At 39.4% G+C, this 21,293-nt stretch overlaps 1 protein-coding gene across 1 annotated transcript in view; it reads left to right on the top strand.

Moving 5' to 3' along the window:
• The first annotated feature begins 320 nt into the window (after positions 1 to 320).
• Positions 321 to 21,293, top strand: part of PPP1CB (protein phosphatase 1 catalytic subunit beta) — a 29,867-nt gene continuing 8,894 nt past the window's right edge. The window contains exons 1-4 of the mRNA XM_027748875.2: positions 321 to 546; positions 12,948 to 13,079; positions 16,391 to 16,621; positions 16,967 to 17,071. Coding sequence (XP_027604676.1) covers positions 495 to 546; positions 12,948 to 13,079; positions 16,391 to 16,621; positions 16,967 to 17,071 — 520 coding nt within the window. The 5' untranslated portion in view covers positions 321 to 494. The remainder of the gene's footprint in view (positions 547 to 12,947; positions 13,080 to 16,390; positions 16,622 to 16,966; positions 17,072 to 21,293) is intronic.

Here is a 21,293-nt window from a genome sequence, read left to right as displayed (position 1 = left end):
ACAGGTGCAGCCTTAGCACAGGAAGGGGTGACACGCGGCCTCCTCGGACTGTTTTCCCTGCCTTTTGCCCGTAACTGAGGCTGCCAACGCCCCCGATCCCGGGGGTTCCCGGGACACCCGCGGGGACGGGGCACTGTGGGAAGGAGGAAAGGAGCGGCAGCTCCGCGCACGCGCCGCGCTCTCGGGCGGGCTCGGCGGCGCCTGCGCGGTGGCGGAGCGCGGAGCGGCGGCGGCGGGCGAGGCGGCACATGCGCCCTGGCGGCTCCTGGGGCTCCTGGGGCGGGGAGGAGGCGCGGGGAGGAGCGGCGGCACTTCCCCTGTTTTAGCTGCGAGACAGCGGGCGCAGGAGAAGCCGGGCGGCCGCCGGGGACCGCCGGAGGGGGGTGGGGGGAGTGCCACTGTCGCTGCGGCCGCCGCTCCCTGCTCCTCCTCCTCCGCGGAGCGCCCTCCACCCCGCCCTCTCCCCGCCCGGGACCGAGTCTGGTGGCCACAAAATGGCGGACGGGGAGCTGAACGTGGACAGCCTCATCACCCGGCTGCTGGAAGGTGAGCGGGCCGCCGGGCAGCCTCTCCCGCCCGCCGCAGAGGGCACGGCCGCCGCCCCCTGGGACAAGCCGAGGCTGCTGGCGAGGTGTGGGGGGAGCGAGGGCAGCGCCCTGCCCGCCCCGCCGGGCCCGGGGTGGCGGCCGGGAGCGGGCTCGGCGCGTCCCGCCGGTGCCCCGAGCCCCGGCCCGGCCCCGCAGCCCCACGGAGGGAGGAGGTGCTGGTGTGCGCGGGGGGTGCAACCACCTTGTCGGGGTGAAGGGGCTGCCTTCCTATTTAAAAGGAAGAAAAAATTATAAAAATGCCTAATTTTCCGTCTTCACTTTTTTCACCTGGCTGCAGCTGCCTGGCTAAGGGGCGAGCTGGGGACCCACCTCTAGCCGAGCTGAGGGCGGCCTTTTCCCCCCCTCCCTCTGGTCGCGTTGGTAGTCGCAGTGCTCCGTGTGTAAAATTACGTCTGCGAGCAGCGCTAGGTGTGGAGTTGTGTGTACGTGAGTGTCGGCGGGAGCAGGGGGATTTAGTGCGCTGACATTCCTCAAGCCTGCCTACGGGGCAGTCTCCAGAAGTGGCTCTCATGGGTGGCTGATAAAGGCTAGAAGCTCCTTTTGGAGAAGCCGAGGAGCTATTGCGAGCATTTTCTTTTTATTTAAGTTAATGTTCTGAATGTTAAGTCTTCTTGGGTCTCTTCTCCCATTAATCTTGCATTCCATATTCAACAAATACCTGGTATGCTGGAAATGAGAGTACTTGCATGGGTATGTTCTGTTCATTTATTTGGTTGCTGTACTCCTCAGATAGTTGGATCACATTGCAGAAGGCTTATAGAAAGGAATTCATGGAGTATGTAGAGTTTTAGAAGTGAAACGAGTTTTGTAAGGCTGAAAGTTTTTTGTAACTACAAAGCAGAGTTTTTAGGTCTTTGAGGCTATTTTAATATCTGCTATCTGTTCTTTTTTCAATGTCAAAATTAATAACAGAAAAATCAGTATTTTAAAATACAAAAAGGCTTTGGGCAGTTGTATTTATGTTTGTGATTTAAGGCATGCAGTTTAGTATGAAGAAACAAGTACTATCAGTAGATCACTATTTCAGATAAAACTCCCTTTTTCTGGATGTTGAAACAGATTATTAAGTAGGTTGTTAAGAAAGACCACAGAGTAACCTAGTAAACGTTTACCCTGTACGGCAAATTTTCTTTTTGGACATCAAAATGCAAATATAATTGTGGTGGTGGATTTTTTTGAGAAATGCTTTAAATAATATATTTGAAGGATACTTGTTGCTCATCAGTGTAGCTATTTAAATATAGATTGCCTCAAGAGGAGGGGATTCTGCAGTGTTTTGGTATGCAACTTAGATTGTTCTGTTCCCTCCTAAATATTACTCTGCTTATCCTTTTTTTTCACAAGGTCTTTTAAAATACATGTTCCATGCCTTTTACATAAACCATAAATACTTGTGTTGCAACTTTGTAGCTTTTTGGGTTATGATTGGGTACCTTGTTTTGGAGCAACCTAACCTGTGCTTTTTGTCTTCTGTAGTACTTTAATCTTTGGGGATATGATGTGCAACTTCTGAACCAAGCCTTGTGTGTAATTTTTCACCTCTGTTTCTCAGTCTGTTTTTCTCTCTGAGCAGAGGTTAGGAAGATTAAGGGAAATGTGTTTTCTCTCTGCTTGTCATCTACTAACAGAAGTGCCTTGTACAACATCTTGTACCTGAAACGTAATAGAATCTTAAGAGTTTTATTTGAAAAAACACAAGATTAAAAGATTGCATTGTATATGCATTATCTTTCCTTCCATTTAACATCCTTTATTTATAGCACTGCTAGCTACAGTATTCTAAGCTGTGGTTCCAATAGTAATGTTTCACAATGAAGCTTTTTTTTTTTGTGCGTACAATTGGCAGCTCACATTCTGGAGCTCATGCTGTTGCTTAGCTGACCTGTTCTGGTAAAGTGAGTGTGAATCCTCCCCACGCTGGTTGTGCAGAAAAAATTCTGTTGACTCTTATCTGCAGTTAAATCGTTTAAAGCAAGTTTTTTGGCTCCATTGCTGCCTCTTCAACTTTGATTTAAAGGATAAGGAAATGTGGCTTTTGAGCTTTCAGTGTAAGCACAGTGAAATAATAAAAAGACACTTTCATGAAATGTTGTCGTGCAGTATATATTTAGTCCTTTTGGTTCCTTTAAGTGAAATGGATGGCTTTAAGTTTGAATAATAGTCTACAATTATCTCTCAGTAGGTGCTGCACAAATTTTTCAAGGGTAGCAAATACGTATCAAAATCCACAGCAAAAGGAAGCTTCCCTGCTGTCATTGGGTTGCTGGGTGCTGACATCTGTTTCCAGGCTGTCATATTAACTGTCAGGAGTTCTTCCTCTTACTTTAGTTAGGCTGCTCTACCTGGTTTTATTGTTATTGGTTTTGGATTATATGACATGTTAACTTACCTTTTGACGGGGTTTACCTTCTTAGATTGTCTCACCTTCCACATGTTCCATTTTGGGTTTTTTCTGGTTTTTCTGAGATACCAATATGACGTGACCTATAGCCGGGCTGTTGGGAGGATTCATCAAGAACATCTTCCCAATCCTCTGCGAGCGTGCAGGCCTGCTTATCTTGAATGTATACTTATTCTGGAGATCTTCTGAGTGCTGAAAGCCAGATTGATTAACTCTTGAGCTAAACTGGAGATAGTTTTCATAAAGACTCAACTGAACCATGGTGTAATGCGTGTTGATAGTCTTCCAGGATATTAGCTTTTAATTTCCATGTTCTTTTGCGTATACTAAGTTCTTATCCTCTACTTATTGGTCAAGTGATGAATTTAGGAACGGTAAGAGTTCATTTTGAATTAACTCTCTCTTGAAATGTGTCTAGTACTTTGTCACTAATTAGTGATACCTTATAAATAACTTCTGTTTGAAGGAAAGTAAAACTAAAGTGTATGCCGTAGGCATAAAGTCTGAACATAGCAAGGCTTTCTCTTACTTGTTTGACCTCTTCCAGGTACCTTCTGTCATTCCTGTTTCTTTACTAGAAGAGTGAGGGAGATGCTGGTGCTCTTACACATGTACCTCGCTGTCTTGGAGCTACTTCAAGTTTTATTGCGGGATTTCTCACAGGAGTGAATCTGCAAGGATTTGCAGGTCATATAAAGACAAAATTCCATGGCTTTGCTAAAATCCTTTTGTACTGGTATGTGACCATGAAAGTGAGCAATCCGAATCCTTCTTGCCCTGGTAGTCAGAATCTTGGGTCAGGCTTAGCTATGTTATGGGACACAAAGATGATAGCCTTATTTTTGCTTCAGTGTGTGTGCTTTTTGCATGTTTTTATTTTTTTTTCTTCCTACCTTCCCAGCTATGCCATCTGGTGGATAGATTTTTCCCAGCCCATTCTAGCTGTGGACAACACAGGAGTATGCACACACACGAGGCTGCCATGAGTACAGCAGATGTGGAACACAGAATCATGGAATGGTTTGGGTTGGAAGGAACCATTAAAGGTCACTAGTCTAACCTCTCTCCAGTGAGCAGGGTCATCTTCAACTAGATCAGGTTGCTCAGAGCCCTGTCCACTTGACCTTGACTGTTTCCAGGGATGGGACATCCACCACCTCTCTGGGGAACCTGTTCTGGTGTATCACCACTGTCATTTAAAAAAATTTCATCCTCATATCTAGTCTGAATCTACCTTTTTTTAGTTTAAAACTGTTATTCCTTGTCCTATTGCAACAGGCCTTACTAAAAAGTCTGTCCCCATCTGTCTTTATAAGCCCCCTTTAAGCACTGGAAGGCAGCAGTAGTGTCTCCCCGAAGCCTTCTTTTTTCCAGTGTGAACAGAGTTTTTCTGCTTTCAACATAGTTTTTCTTCCTAGTCCCTGCAGCTGCTTCTTGTGTTTTGCCTCATCTTGGAACACCATGTATCCCTATGGAGGAAATGCCCTGATATTTGCAACAATGCTGAGCTGAGTGGGTACGTCAGTCTTACATTTAAGCCAGATTCTAAGCCAATTTAAGCTTTGGCGATGTGTGGAAAAAGTTCCCTCAATATCAAAGCAAGGAGACTGGAGTAGGGTAACCTTACTAGTAGAAAGTGCTGTGCGAGGTGTTAAGTGAGACTGCCATATTACTGTCCAGGTGTTGGGCTTCCTGTTTCTGTGCAGTCTCTTAAAATTTCTGGATATAAGGCAGCCCAGCTGGACTGGATTTCTGCTCTTTTAAATGTATAGGTGTCTTGGTGAATTCTAAGAAGTTTACTGTGTGGCAGAGAGCATGTACTTAGGGAAACACAGACATAGAGTAACCTTAAATACAAGATGGCTTTCTGGAGTTTGGGTTCATGTATATTGCTGTACAAAAAAATTTGCCTTGTCTAGGGAAGACTCCTTGCTTGCCTAAATTGGCTAACCTATTTAAAATTAACAATGTAAATTAATTTGATGGAGCTTAATGTGGATCTTTTCTAAAACAAAATTGTATTTGGTGAGGCTGAGGGCTACTGGTTCTGATGGTACCAATCCACCAAGAAAGCTGGGAAATAGTTATCCAAGGAGATAAGTGTCAGGCTACCAGTATTTGTGGAGAATGGTTACTGCTTCCATGTTCAGCTCAAAGTTGTTTTGTTTTGTTTTTTTTTTCTGATTGCTGCCTTAAAGCTGGTTGCGTATTGTTCTTGCTGTGTTGTGTGATGTCTTCTAAGAAAGCTACAAGCTTCATTTTCTTCTGATTCCAAAGTTCTTACAGGTTGACTTAAAGATAGAAATTTCAATATTACTTGATTTTTCAAATGAAAGTTGGATTTTAAATGCTTATGAAATAATTGGAATTTTCTTTATTACTTTTAAATGGTATAGAGCTACTGGTCTAATGTATTATGGTCAATAACATATTTCTTGTTTGGTTAGTGTCTTAACTAATTAACATATCCAGCCACCCAGGTGGTATTAGGATATGGTAGTAGTGCCTGCAGTTCCAGGCTCTGTAACTGATGCTGAAAAAGAGAGGCCATTGTAGAGAAGAAAAATAGACCTTAATGATCTGTTGCAAAACACTACAAACAAACCATGGAGGTGAATCTTGAATAAACAGGAGTTGTTACCTGGTTTGGTGTGAAATCATTGGATAATCTGCTATTAGAAAAATAAACAAGGAGAACTCTATGAGGAGTTTTTTGCCAAAGATCAAATTATTTTCTTTTTCCTTTAAATAGTCTTTAAAAAGAGAAAAAAAATAGGCAGTTTTTATAAGTTTCTAGGAGGGAGAAGAGATAGAAGAGTGAAGTTTGTTTCTGGGTTTGTATGACAGGGCAGATATCAGCCAGTTCATCTTTAGCTTTATAAGTGCGTGACAAATGAAATGGTTGAAAAAATTGCACTGAAGGCCAAGAGCTCGGCATCAGGTAGCGTGTGCTGGTGTTCCTTTGTTCTGACTGTCTATTTGGCCACTTGAAGGTTACATGATTCAGTAACTGTTTCATTTAGATACTCTGTGGCACAGGCTTTGCTTGAGTCATTCAATGTCTTGCTCATAATACAGCTAAATCATGGTATAAAAGGAGAAAAATGCTGTTATTTAATGTAGATAAGAGGATTTTTAATACTTTATAGTTGCTGTTAAATACTCATTAGTTACCACTAAATGTAGGTATGTAACTTTTTAAGAAGTAAAACCCTGCCACGGTCTGTGGTCTAGCAGTGTGAAGGCAAGCATACTATATTTGGCTATTACTCAGTAAGGTCAGATGCTGTACTTGGTGAAGGGGAGTGTGTAGGGGAATCCACTCTTAACTGCAGCCTGAGGCACATCTAATGCGACCTGTATCTAGTTCCTAAGTTGAACATTGAAATTAACCTGTTCACTGCCTTCTGTTCCTGTTGTGATTTGTCTTAGTACATCGGCTAGGTTGTCTTAGTGTCACAGTACCATTTTTTCTGTGTCATGTTGGGTTTTTTTAATACCAAGCTCAATACAAAACTTTTGTGTGTATATCCCACATTAGTTAAGTACCTGAGACACTGATGTGCAGAAGTCATGTTAAACCCAGCTTTTTGTATTATAACTTCAGTAACTTCTCTCCTTGGTACTTCTTAGGAGTTACTTCATAACTTTGTAATTTGCTTTTGCCTTCCTTGAGTTTTAGGAATTTTTTTAGCACTGCTGTAGAGGAAAAGAAAGTCAGCTTTTGAGAAATAAGCTGAAAATTTTTGTTTCATGGAATTTTTATGCTAGGTTAATCTTCCAAGTAGACTAGAACAGGAATTGTTACTGGTCTGTATATACAGCATGATGAGAAGCTTCTACCTTTACTCTGCTGGTTGCTTGAGTTTTAGCTTCAGGTGTAATTAAGCAACCAGTAAATATAGAACAATAAAAGACATTAGAGTTACACATTTTGTTTATGGAATGGAGTAATTCGTGTGATCTTGTCCTTGAACCTTGAATTCAGCAATTCTTGGAACCATGTATGATACAGAATGACTGAAACATCAGTTACTTTATAGAACTCTGTATAAAGAAGCAAGTGGTCCCTAAAAGTTGGTGTAGGTAGACGTGCATGTTTTCCTGGGCTTATTTGAATATCCCCTGAAGCAGGTTTATGGACTAGTTTCTAAAAAAGCTCCTCCACAAGCATTGATTCCGCTGGATAGCGTATGTATTAAGAACGTAAATTCAAGTTTGGGTAAAAGAACACCACTTCCTTGTTTGGTTTTTTTTCCTGGTTGAAAATTAAAGTTTTGGGCAGTCTGTTACTCTGCAGTGGATTTGTGTTTGATGGTAGTAAGTCCTGCTAAAATGAGTCTGCAAGCAATCACTGTCCTTCAGCAAAATACTTAATATCAAGGGCATCCAGTTTATAAAGATTTTAAGGTTACTTGGATATAAAAGCACAGTTCTTCAGGAAAAAACTCCTTGGGAGACTGATTCTTCTATTTTTAGTGGGAAGTTTGGGTGAGGCACCCTTGGGAAGGTACAGGTCTTTGCTGTGTACACTGTGCAGAAGAGCTGTACGCTCAGCAATATGTTCTTGCTGAATTGAGCAAAGCTCTAGCAGAGGTTCATTTATATTATTGTTGTCCACCAGTGTAACACGTGGATGAAAGCCATTCTAAGCTTAGTTCTGTTACAGCAGTTCTGAAACTTTGAAAACTTATGTTGCTGGCTTAACTCTGTTTTGCTGCAAGATAGGGAGTCATTGCTTCTGGATGGCAGCTGAACAAGTTAAATAACAGAAAATACTTTGAGGGAGTAGAAATTCTGCTTTCCAAAATGAAAGATGCATTTAAAATCCAGTGTAGGATTCCTGACTTAAACTCATGAAAATATGTAACTTGGATTTAAAAAATACTGAGAGCAGATAACTTCTGAACGTATTTCCAAAATCAGTGTAAGGATTGTTGGGGTTTTTTTCCAAGTCGTAGGTGACACCACCTTTGGCTTTCAAATCCATTCTGCTCCTGCTTGTGACAGGCTGTTCAGGATTCACCAAATACTCAGAAATACTCTGAAGTACAAAAATTAAATAGTTAAATGTAGTAGTGTTTAATCACCAGTGATTAAACATCCCACAGAGTGTGGGGGGAGTGTAAGCTTGTAGGAATTGCTTATGTGCAATTTGTAAAATTGCATGCTTGCAGTCTCGTGTTGTAGTTTTGGAATTTTTTTAGATATACTCTGGCAAAATAGATCTGTAAAGCCATAATTTCAGAAATAAGCTTGGCTGGAGCTACTGTGAAAAGAAGCAGAAACAGCTGCTTATTCTTTCACTAGTCCTAGCCCAAGCTCACAGAGGATGCATTCTTCGGCTTGGGGAACTATTTAGAATATGTTTTTGATTTGTTTTATCTTTGTACTAGAAAGAAAATACCAGTTTGCTGACACAGTTTACTGTGTGGCCACATAAATGCATATGTCTGCAAAAAAAGAGTGCTTCTTAGCAGTAATGCTGACCTAATTTTTTATGAGGCTTGGGTGAAGTCTGTCTCAGTTTTAATGTTATGATAAAACCATGAGTGTTAAGTCCAGTAAACAAGACGTGTGATGTTGGAGAACAACACTATGTAAATGCTTAGGACAGCTGTGCATACCACAGCTGACTTAGTAATTGAAGAAACTTGTATTAGTGATGCCACAAAATGAGCAGCTTAGTTGCTTAGAGAGGCACACCAGAAGCAGTGTGACAGAAGAGGTTAAATGTATTTTCTCCATTTCATGAAAGACTGTGGCAAAAAGGGATGCACACAGAACTTCCAACAGCCAATTCTTGACGCACTTTCCTTAGTGTTACTTGTTTTCTTCCTTTCCGCTATTGCCCTGTGCTATCTGCTACTCTCTGGCATGAGCTTGGAGGGAATAAAAAAATTATTATTCTGACCTGCCACTGTGCAACTCATGTCTTAGATTACTAGTTACCATTAGTAAACTTGTTAAAGTTGCTTATCCAAGACTGTGTAGATGCAGAGATCATTTTAATATCAATTAGAGCAGCTTATGGATTACTATCAGCTCTGTCATGCTTCTCAGTGTACCACATATATATTTGCTTTTATTTTTCCTTATTCCCTGCTACATCACTCTGCTTGAAACTCCTTGCAGCAAAGGCTTGTTCTGTTAAAGCACTATGCACGTATGATTGTGTATACAGCAGGAATTGCTGTCCCTACCGAAAGGCTAATTTTTGTAAATCAAAGATTGTGTACAGCATCTGCATTTTAGATTAAAGAGAATTAATTTACCTCTAATGTCAAGACACTGTTTCTGCTCTGGGTAAATGACAGCCATTAAAAATTATGGTTTTCCCAATACTGTTAAAGGCTTTTTGTGAGCTAAAGATTTTGCAATGCATGAAGCTATGACTTGCATGTTTTAACAGTGGTTAGCTATAGTAATTCATAAATGAGTCTGGAAAAATCACGCTCTTCATCTCATTCTTATAACCTCCTCTTCAATCTGTTCTTGAAGATTTGGCTTTTGAAAAACTAAATGCGGTGTTGTTTACAATCCGTATAGGGCTCAGCTGAGTCAAGAGAACTTGAACAAAATTCTAGTTGTAAGCTGGTGAAATAAGTGCTTAGTCTTGCTTGTGTACTTGTACTACAGCTGTGGCACATCTGTTCCGGATGACTACTTGGCAAACCTTTCAGTGCCTTTGTGAATCCAGTGAAGTGCTGAGGCTTTCAGGATGGGTCGCAATAGCTTCTCATTTTCAATATGTATTACTCTTATTGATGATCAGGGAACTGTGGGAGGAAACTACTTTTCTCTTAACTCTGCTACTGATGATTATTCCTCATGAAACCCTAGGCTTTGTACTACTTCAAATGTAACTGAACTTATGTGTTTACTACGTGGAGCTGTGGACTGTTTGGATGGAGGGTGGAGGGTACATTTGCAAAGGTGCAATGGCTCAGATACGCACCCTTCCCAGGGGCTGGAAGTGATTGCAATCATGAGATGTGTGTGTTCTCCTCATCTGAGAGTGATATACTTGCCATAGTTGTAGAAATGTCCTACCTGGAAAATCTGCAGTGTGGTAATAAGTTACTGCCTGGTTTCTCTGTTAAGAACTTGCAGCATTTAGAACTTTACTTTTTCAAGTAAAGAACTAATATCGAGGCACTGGAGGCACTGGCTCTGGCTGGTTAACTATGAAGTCAGAAGCTGTATGTTCACCACATCTTCTCATGCAAGAATCCAGCAACACTTAAAGCATCAATCTTATAAAGCAAATGTTCCAAGTTTAAACCTCCATGTGAGTTTCAAAAGGAGTTAAAGGCTAGTGTTTTAAGAAATATTGTTTGGATCCAAGTTATTTTGAGTGTTATGGGTGCCTTCCTTGAACTGGTATCTCAGTTTTGGCCTCTGCTTGGTCTGGGGCTGCTTCTCATAACATGAATGTTGCATATGGTGGACTTTCCTGGGTTTGAGTTCCAAAACTAGAGTGTATGTATTAAGTGCAGTTAAACCATTTCTTGGGTTTGCTCTCTGTGAAATGGCTTAACTCTGGTGTTGCAAAACGCTCTGAAAGTAGGTAAATACAGAGGGGAATTTCATTGCTAAGCAAAACAGGTTAAAAGAATGCACAGTTTTTAGTGGGAGAATGGCACTGGAGATATAGTTGTGCTGCATGGAGCTTTGGTGTGACTTTATTGCAAGCTATGGATTTAAAATACATAAATTGTTTAAATAAAATTATAGCCATTGTAATATGAAGACTGGTTGTGTGGGTGGAAGCTTTCTTTTGTATAATCACAGTTTATTGTGCCCATCAGAAGGAGTTCTTGGTCTCTGAAAGGCATCATTATATAATCTATTGGAATGCAAGCATTTGAAACTGAGATTATTAGAGCATCTTGGTACCTCACAAGTTGGATAGTCCTGTGCAAAGCTGTGAAGCCTGAGATTTATTTTTTTTTTCTTTAATAACAGGGCTGAAGATATATCTGTAAGAACATCACTTAGATGTTTGTGATGGGATGAAATGGAAGCCCGCAGGCTTATATTGTTTGCTAGTCACCTTGGTTGTGTCTAATGTCTGCCTTTGTATTCTTCTAGTATGTGAGCACACGTCTTAATGCCTGAAGAATAACAACACAAAAAGTGTTCCTAAAAAGCTGTTTGCTTTCTCAAGTATAGTTGAAATCTTAATTAGCAAAAGGAATGTGACTTACCATATGGTAAGTATCACCTGGTACTGATTCAGAGCTTCACTGAAAGAAGTCCTGTATGCGGCAGCCTTTTTCTCGAGGCGTTCTAATGGGCTAAGTAATTCCAATGTATCCTCAACTGCAGATAGGCTATCCCACTTGCTATTTTGGCTCTCAAACTGGCTGTCCCAGGATCTAGTTTCCTGTCTCTTCCCTGTTTTTGAAAACCACTTTTAAGTTCTGCCTTCTCATGTATTCCTGTGATTGCTTCCTAACCTCAGTTTAACAAGTGTCTGGTGTTTATTGAAAATAGATATTCATAGCTCTGTGTTGGAATGGTCAGATATGCAGTTACACTGGGACAATTATGCAGTGATAACCAGAGCAGAGCTTTTTGAGCTTAACACTTTGGACTGTAGTACTAGGTGACATAGGACAAACTGTGATCCCTCACATCCTTTTTTCCCCATTGCACAGTGTAGTTAATACTAGATGTAATGATACTGATCTTCTTTATAAAGTAGGTTTTCTAGGAAATAAGCAGAAATAAAAGGAAAGGGAACTTATATTAATTAATTTTTTAAAAGTTGCAAGCTTTCTCTTCTGTTTTGGAGGGGGGAAGCAGGTGACCTAGGAAGTATGAAGAACTAGTTTCTGCTCTTCTGTTCACAAATCTTATTAAACTTAGTAAAGTTGCAGCTAAAAGTTTGCAAAGTAGTCTGTTACAATGTTTGAATTTGAAAGCATTTGGATTTGAGCTGCTAAAGTTTCATACCACCTTCCCTTGTAGGTACTGCTGTGGTTCAGTGATGAACATTGCTTTCATCTGAAACAGATGGCAGGACAGGATGTTCGCCTGTTGTACACACTGATACATTCTGGCTTATTAGTTTGAACTCTGAAGTTTGGTTTATGCTGAGATGCAAGACTGAACTGGATCAGCCAAAGTGCAGACACATTTGTTCTATTTTGCTGCCTCATTAAAGACACATTAAAGCCTCTGACAGAGGAATCATGCAGATATTTGTAGAAAGAAGCAGCTGCAGATAAACTTGCCAGAGGATGTTGGTTGGAGTGCAATGACATGCAAATGCTTTTGAAAACTTAGTGCTAAATATAGGTCTGAGTACCTGACTTACAGGTTTCGTGAATTCAGTTTCATTCTAATTTGAATATCCTTGGCTGTAAAGGTTTCAGTAACTTAAGAGCCATTATATATGATTGAAAATTTCATCAAACTATCATAGTTTTTTGTGTGATGTTTCTAATATGGCAGTTTCAGCTGCCAAAAATGTAAGAAAACGTGCCTATGGTTTTTCTGTGGTATTTACTAGCCCTGTTGAACGTAACAATCCTGAAGAAATTTATTTTGTGCTAATATGGAAGTGTTTCCAGGTTTGGGATTCCCAGGTTGTTTTTTTTCTATGGTGAATACTCTAGCATAATGGGATTGTTAAATTAAAAACTTTCTGAAGTTGCTATTTATTCAAATATGGACAAAAACAAGAATTAAATTGTTTTCTTCTGAGAACCTGATTTAACAGGAAGGCATACAGACTTTAAAGCACAGAATACCACACTGTCAGAGATTAATTTTAGAGTTCATTGGACTACATACTTCCAGGGCATTTGGTAAATATGTGGAATGTGCTGCTCGCTTTTTGTCAAATGTAGGTTTCAAATACAGATCATTTGGACTTTGCTGTATATCTGTGTGATAGTGACCTTCAAATGTTAAATATCTCATTTCAGTACGAGGATGTCGTCCTGGGAAGATTGTTCAGATGACAGAAGCAGAAGTTCGGGGCTTGTGCATAAAATCACGAGAAATATTTCTTAGCCAGCCTATTCTCTTGGAACTAGAGGCACCTCTGAAAATTTGTGGTATGTAAAATTGATATGTGTTTTATGTAGGTGTTTTAATCTAGTTGTGTGCTAGGTGGGTTGGAAGAATACTGAGATGGGCAAGTGAGCATGAGTTGGCATTGGAGTGAGGTCTTCAAAATCTTAAATGTAATTTTCAATTTAGATGGGATTAAGTGAAGAAAAAGCAGCTAGCTGTTGGTAGATTGCTGATGCTCCTGGTACTATTTGAGAGCAAGTTCGCTTGGTGAAAAGGGGTGCTTGTACCCTCATCTAGTGTAAATTTTGCAACCTGTCCCTTGCTTGCACAGAGCTACTACTCTTTAGATCGCTATTTCAGAAAGAAGTTAGCTGCTTTTAAAAAAAACACATGCATGTTGTAGTTACTCACTTCAAAGCATAAGCAAAAGAAAGACCTTGTGAAATGGAACACTTGAAAAACAGAAAGCATTGGTAATCTTTCAACTGAGAAAGTAAAATGCAGACTGTTTAATTAGGCTTAGTTGCCATGTAACAAATTCCTTGAGCTTTACAACAAGTTTTGACAAAACATCATTATTACTGTGAAACTCGAATAAAACTGAAATGTGTATGTTCTTTACCTCTCTAAGCCTGTATAAGATGCTAGACTTCTTCCAAAGTACACTCTTGTTAATAGGTATGTGAGCTTGTAAAAAAACTTAACTGAAGTATTGTAAATACTGGATTGTAATCACCCTTCAACTTATTTATTAACAATAGGCGTTGTCTTGAAATGCATAAAATTCCTTGAGTTAGGCTTGCTAAAGTGTCATAGTATTAAAGTGGAAGCAGTCTCTGACTTTGTTATTACTTGCATGCTCAAAAGATACATTAGTCTTCCTGGCAGAGCTAATGTAGCAGTGTTTCTTACATTGAGAGGATGTTACCAATTTAAAAAACACCCCACAAAACAGCCAAACCCACAGACAAACCACTAAGGGCAAAGTCATTTTTAAATGACTAATTGCTTGGTAGGGTGGGGAGGAAGAACCAGACTAGCTTTCCTACTGACATAAAGTTGAAGGTAAATCCAGCTTTATCACATCGTGTTCACTTTAGTCTTTTCAGCGTGGTACAGTCTCATCGTATTCTGAGATAAAGAAAACACAGAAGCTCAGGTAGATTGAGCATAAGTCAAGGTCTGCAAAGAATAATTAGCTTACTTCAAAGTTAGTTTTTTCTCGTTTGCTTAAATTGAGACAGTTGAAAGCACGGTTAGATGAACAGTAATAGGGTGGCTAATGCACAGTTAACTAAGGCATTTGTTATTTTTAAATCTGATTCCAAACACAGTGAAAGCACCAGGAAGTGTCAGGTGCGTCTGAATTTAATATTAGAGCAATTGTCAAAGATGCATTTAGATAAAAGTGAAAGGAAGATGATCACTTTCACCAAAAGCAAAATATGCAGCTGGTACAGCTTTGAACTATTATTTTAGTGTGCTCAGGCAATGCCTGAGGAACCATTATAGGATTGTCTTGTCTTACAGTCAAGTCAGTTCAAAATCAGCTCTTACATCTTGAATGGCTGTTTTATAATGTAAGATGAAAGAAACTCTTATGTAAATGTCCATTTTAAAATAGATGTGGCTTTTACTCTTAAGGCTTTGTATCTGGTAGACTTCAATTCAACTTGTGCTCATATTAAGCTGTATTTTAAAATGCTGAATACTTGGAATGGAATAGTAAATGCTTTGGTTCCTCTACAAAATTGTTTCTATAAAATGTTCTTTTACCCACTAAGTGCATTGCTTCCTCATGTGTGGGCTCGTATGTAACTGAAAATTGTTCAAGATTATGAGCACAATAATAATATTTTCTCAGGATGCTTACTTGGTAGGTAATTCTGGTAGTGTTGAAGTCTGGGGAATGTATTGCTAATGTGATTCTGGAGTACTACACTCAACATAGAAATGACTTTTTGAGGAGTTTGTTTTCTTTGGATTGTGACCTGGAGACTTCTAAATATTACTTAAAATAGGAATCATTCTTGTTGCAACATACACAAAAAAGATTTTAGCCAGTGAAACTTCAGGTTGTGTCTGGAATTGGGTAGTGGATAATAGTTTATTAGATGAAAATTGGAAGGTTATTCTTCTCCCTGTGTGAGAAATAGTTATGGAAGAATGCTACCTGAAGAAGGAAATATTGCATTTCTCATGGAAAGTGTAAAGAGGAATGTAATATAACATGTATTCTTACCGCTGTATGTTTTAAGAATTGAACTGGAGAGCATACAGGTTTGGGAACCTTTTTAAGATGGAGAAAGTTGTGTGGGGTTTTTTTCCTCTTTTGAGGCCATAGTAGCTAGTGCTCTGCTAGAGAATAACTGTGCTGAGCAAAGTCAGTATTTTGCCACTGAACAAGCAGCAAAAGTGAAAATGCATTTATGTAATGCTTTGTGTATGGGACCAGGAGGTACTAAGTTTAAATAGCATTACAGCTTGCACTGAAGGCTGTTTGCATAGCTTTTTTGCAGTCACTCTGGTGATGAGTTGTGCAGTCAGCTGGAGTACAGTGCATGTGTTCTACAAGTTACCGTAGAGCAGCTTTGATATCTTCAACCGTATGGACAACTCACGGATAGTTGGCTTTGACTAGTATGTGGTGATGTAATTGCTGCACAGAACTGTTCCATGGAAAACCTACTTAATTTTAAAGCTGGCAGTGTGATGAGTAACGTGACAGTTATTTTTCCTAAGAACAACCTGCAGGGTTGAATATCTTGTAAGAAATACCAGTCTTTGAGTCTTTGTATTGTTTTTACATGAATAATTGCATCAAAGAGGAGTTAGTCTAAATGCTGGGGGGTGGGAATCTTAGTACAGGGAGCTGACCTTTAAAGTAAGTTCTCTTTGCCAACACAATGTTCAGTTTCTCTCCAGTCTGTTTGAATTCTTGACTGATCTGTTTTTGCAGTAAATAATGTGACTTTTTCTTAATACATTTGCTTCCTGGTTGTATACCTGTTTAATTAGAGGTTGTCTTTCTGACCTTGTTGTAATTTGAACAAATTAAAGGTTGGTCGGAAAGCTTATGCTTAATTGTTTGAACTTCTGTAGCTTTTAGTTTTCATATTGGATTCATACCTGACATAGCAGTTCTGCAGATAGTATGAGCTATTTATATTTAGTGAGTACTTCAGTTTTTAATATTAGCATAGTTCTTACTTTTCTGATTAATATTGCCAGTTTTAAAAGGCAATATTAATGCCTTTTTTGAAATCAATGAATAGAAAATAATTGGCTTAAGTTCTTGACTTGTGTAGTCTTTGTTGTTGCACTAATCCTTGGTAAACATTTCTTTATTCAGGTGATATTCATGGTCAGTATACAGACTTACTTCGATTATTTGAATATGGAGGATTCCCACCAGAAGCTAATTATCTTTTCCTTGGAGATTACGTAGACAGAGGCAAACAGTCTCTGGAAACAATTTGCCTATTACTGGCATATAAAATCAAGTATCCAGAAAACTTCTTTCTCCTCAGAGGAAATCACGAGTGTGCTAGCATCAATCGGATCTATGGATTTTATGATGAATGTAAGCAAAACCCATTACTTTTGAAAGATTATAACAGACTAATATTGTGTTTTGAAGGTGCTTCTAGTACTGACTCTCATGCTGCAAGGGTTTCAACATTCTGTGAAGCTACTTTGAAACTTTCTAAAAATACATTTCGAACCAAGGTTAAAGTCACTCAAGAGCATTACTGTTTTCTACTGTCCTTGAAATGCTGTTGTAAGAGATTGAGACTTAACTATGCTAACAGAAATAAAGCCCTATGAAGACAGTTTGCTAACATTTTTGGTCAGGTTGTGATATGTATTACTGGTTGGCTTTAAAAAACCAGCCTTCTCTTCCTAATGCCACACACTGTTCTCGCAGGCAAGCGGAGATTTAACATCAAGCTGTGGAAGACCTTCACAGACTGTTTTAACTGTCTGCCTATTGCAGCCATTGTGGATGAGAAGATCTTCTGTTGTCATGGAGGTAAGCTGATGGCTGCTTTTAAAACTGTGTCTACACTGATCTTTGGGTTAATGCTATACCAAATGGGGTGTGGATGAGCATACCTGATATTCAGCTGGAGATGTTTAACCTTGTATTGTCTGTAAAGGTCACTTTTATGCCTTGAGCTTTCCTTTGCACTTGGCAGTAGACAGATGTCATTCTTACCTGATATTCATGGCCCTCTCATGCCTGAGGGAGAAGTACCTCTGTAAATATTCCCTCAGTGTATCCCTCTCTGAAAAATACTGAATGCTACAATTATTGCCTAATTTACCACATGACTTTTTGCTGTTACTATTAGCCTTAGCTAATGTTAGCATCCTTAGCAGCGAAGAATAACTTTCACAAGCAAAGAGAGCTCTATAGTCTTGATGTCTTTAGCTGTTTTCATAACATGTTGGTGGAAGGGACTTCTAAGGTTACAAAGCCTGGGGCTTCAAGCAAGACATTTGTTAACATTGGAGCAGGTCAGCCATGGCTTGCATGGACTCCAAAAAGCCTTTGTTATTAGAAAATCTACATTCTGTGGGCACCTGTCCCAGTGTTGCTCTGTTCTTGTACTGAAAAAAATGCTTGGTGTTGATCTGACTGAGGGTTGTGACTTGTCTGAATCTGGGAACTTACCTGGGCTCTCTTCTTTGTAGAACGGGCCCCCCATGACTTTACAGGCAATGATGCTTAACAGATTTCCAGGAGCTTGCAGTGTCAAAACAGTTGACAATGATTTAAAATTACTTCTAATAAGAGCCATCCTGCCTTTTGCAGCTGTCTTTGCAACTGCCTCCCTTAATAAGCAACTTGATGCCTTGCACTGAATGATCTAGAAATGTTTTGGTAGGTGTCACACCTGTGTTGTCAGTGAGATGGAAATTAGTGGAAGTGAAAGCGCTGCAGAAACCTGTAGTTGGAACAGATCCATTTGGAGTTAAGAACTGTGTGATCCAGAACTCCTGAGGAGAATCTTTGAGGTTGTATTGCTGGCTTCCATCCTGCCTTTATTAGTTGCAAGAGCTCTGCCTATATAGGATGTGCTATTAAGATGATGCAGGGTGTTCTTGCATCTTGTTTTCTTACAGGTCATCTTTTAATCTTGTTCTCAAACAGTATGGTGCTTTTTTTTTCAAGAACTATCTTACGAGCTGGATCAAGTTTTAAAAATGTGAGATACAAAAATCACTTCTACACCGAGGTAGCCAATTATCAGTGTCTAAAAACACTTGTAATAAATTTGTCTCCAAAGAAAGGATGTGAAAGAATTACTCTCTTACTATCATCCTACTTTTTTGAATTTTGTGTTTTTTGGGAATGAATGGTGACAAAAATACTGGAGTGTTTCAGGCAAACAATTAAGTTTAGGTGGAGGGTAATCGAAGCAGTTTAGGAGGTGGAGTGGAATGCTGTGACAAAACTGGTAGTTTTGTGTGTGCAATTGAGACCCAAATTACGAGAAAGAAGCTTAGAACGGTGTTTTTCAAGAAAAAAGATTTAAAGTTTTATTGTAAATGGGGAGGGAGAGAATTAAAATTTTCCTACTTGATTAAGCAAGAAGTTATTTTGTATGTAGTGTGCTTCAAGGATCCTCTTAGGAAAAGCAGTATTTACTGATTGCTAATTGCCCCTTAAACTTGTATGGGCTTCATCTGTAACCGAAATTACTATCACTCACAACTGATCTGCAGCTGTGAAATAAAGCAAAAAGATTACTAATGTGCTGTGCGCTCCTAATAAATGGAAATGGACGTTCAGCACGTGAATAAGTTTTGCCCTTTTTCCACTCTTCTCCAGTCCTATCCAAACTGCATTCCAGATCCAATGAAGTAATGGACTGTCAACGCCTTTTCATGATGATACTACTGTAATAAACACTGAGGCAGCAACACAAACCATTCAACTCTGCTGGAGGTTGAAGCTAGCATGTAGATATCAGGTAGGTGCCTTTTTTACTATATTGCGCATTTTTGCATAGTTTATTTTAAAAATATTGTCCTCTGGGATATATAATAAAACTTTGCAAAACCGCATAACATAGTAAAACAAAAGGCACCTAACTTAACCCCAGTAGGCTATCTACAGTAACTTAAGATCCTGAGTTATGTTTTTTATCTAGAGTTTTCTGGGCATGTGTTTTGAGTTTTTTTTATCTCACAGTATAAGTCAAAACACTCTTGCTATCCCTGTTTTTAAATGTTCGTGCTGCTGAAAGGATCTTTTATTGTATCCTTCCCATCACCTCTCTCTCCATTCACACTCTTTATACGTTGCTCATACCTGTCATAATTTGTCCTTTTTTTGGCTGTCCTCTCAATTGACTTCTCACTTTGCTCTTTATCTCATTTCATTGAAGCTTATTCTGTAACTTTCCAACTTTTTCATTTTTCTCTGCTTTGTATTCTCTACAGTTTTCCCCTTTTATCTGTGACACCAGTGTCTAGTCCTAATCTTTGGAGAACTTACATGATTACTTTCAAGTTTTTATAAATAAAGTCCATGTTGTAGTGTCATGTTGATGAAGTATATTCGTCTGATGTTGGATTTAAGCTCTGAGATGGGAGTTGTGTTAATTTAGTAAAATACTGCATTTATATACTATTTTTAGGCTCTGGAATTCTGTTTTTCTTGTGACATTAATGACAATGAAATGTATGTTGAAGTTTAAGTCTGCCAGCAGTAATGACAGTTCTTTGTCTTCTCTTATGGGAGAGGAGGTCTTACACTTCAGAAAGATAGTGTACTGAAAGATACTTTTTCTGTGCTTAGCTGTATGTGACAAGAAAGCTTAATGGTGTACTTTTAGTACATTGTAGGTGGCAGCAGCTTGACAGTGAGCTTTAGCCTGTGTTTGCATTCTTATTTCCTTCATTTAATATTGATTATGTACAACTTTTATCTATAGATAGGAATTTGAGACATGAGCTATTTCTTTTTGTGCAGGGGGAGTTAGGAAAATACTTGGGAAAAGAAGACCTCTTGGGTGGTTACAAAGAGGTCTACAAATGTGTAGGCAGTTTTGTGGGATTTTACTATTTTACACTAGTGTAAAATAGCACAAAAATTAACAGCCATGGGGTTCAGATGTGTTTTTTAATAAGATTTCCTTTTAAAGAATCATAGAATGGTTTGAGTTGGAAGGGATCTTAAAGATCACCTAGTTTCAACTCCCTGTTTGTGAGCTGGGAACCTTCCACTAGACCAGGACGCTCAGAGTCCCATCCAGCCTGGCCTTGAACACTTCCAGGGGCGAAAGATGTTTCGGGTGCAACCTGAAATGCTGAGAGCTGTAACTTCATAGAAGGTCACAAACTGGTTGTGCTTATTTCACCGAGCTTGCCCATTGCTCTCTGAGTGTGATGCTGAGTGCTAATGTAATGTGTACACAAAGAGAGTAGATCTGGGGAAGGGGAAGTGGTAGGTTGGTCAGTTTAAAAGCTGATTATCTACTTGAATTTATATTAGTATTCCTGTATTGTTTTTTAAGTAGACTTGCCTAAAACTCCTTTCATAAGCAGTTTAATGTAAGACTTCTGCCCTCCCTTACAACCTCAAGGTAATATCATGAAGACAGCTTTAACAAGCTGGTGATGATGATAAAAGGCTTTTATTGCAAGAGCACTTTAACAAAAATAATCTACCACTTGGAGGAAAAGTTCCTCGAGTCTTTGTATCCAATTGAAGAGCATTGGCGTGTTGCTCCTGTAACACACACATTGCCACTGTGCAAACTCTGTTACCTGAAATTATTGTACATGGTAACTCCTTTCCAATGATAAGTTTTCTTCTGTCCTGTTCAGAGTTCTGGACTGACTCAAATGGATATGGTTTGTTAATATAAAATATGTTTCATCACAAATTGGGTCTTGATGTTCTAAAGTTTGCGATTCTCTTAATTAGCTAATTTGACCTAAGTCATTTATGTCCTTAAATAAGGGCCCTAAGTGACTTGTTAAGATTCTAGAGCGTATCTTTCATGCCTGTGTTCCTCCAGTAGAGAAGCTTTAAACTGTGTAAACTGCTCAAAGGGTGGCTTTGGAATCCCATGCTTAGGTTGTAATTGCATGTTAATGGCAAAACTTCAGAAAAATAACTGTGGCGTTATTGTGATTTTTTTGAGTAATTGAAGTACTGTGGTTTTACAAATGACTGAGCAGCTGGGCTATAGTAGATGACCACCTCTGTGGTCCTTAACTATTGCAGTTGCACAGTC

This window comes from Pipra filicauda, unplaced genomic scaffold, assembly GCF_003945595.2.
Source record: "Pipra filicauda isolate LSUMZ 115617 unplaced genomic scaffold, ASM394559v2 scaffold156_size1729456_pilon, whole genome shotgun sequence".
NCBI classification, from domain to species: domain Eukaryota; kingdom Metazoa; phylum Chordata; class Aves; order Passeriformes; family Pipridae; genus Pipra; species Pipra filicauda.
This window is presented reverse-complemented; position numbering and strand designations above follow the sequence as displayed.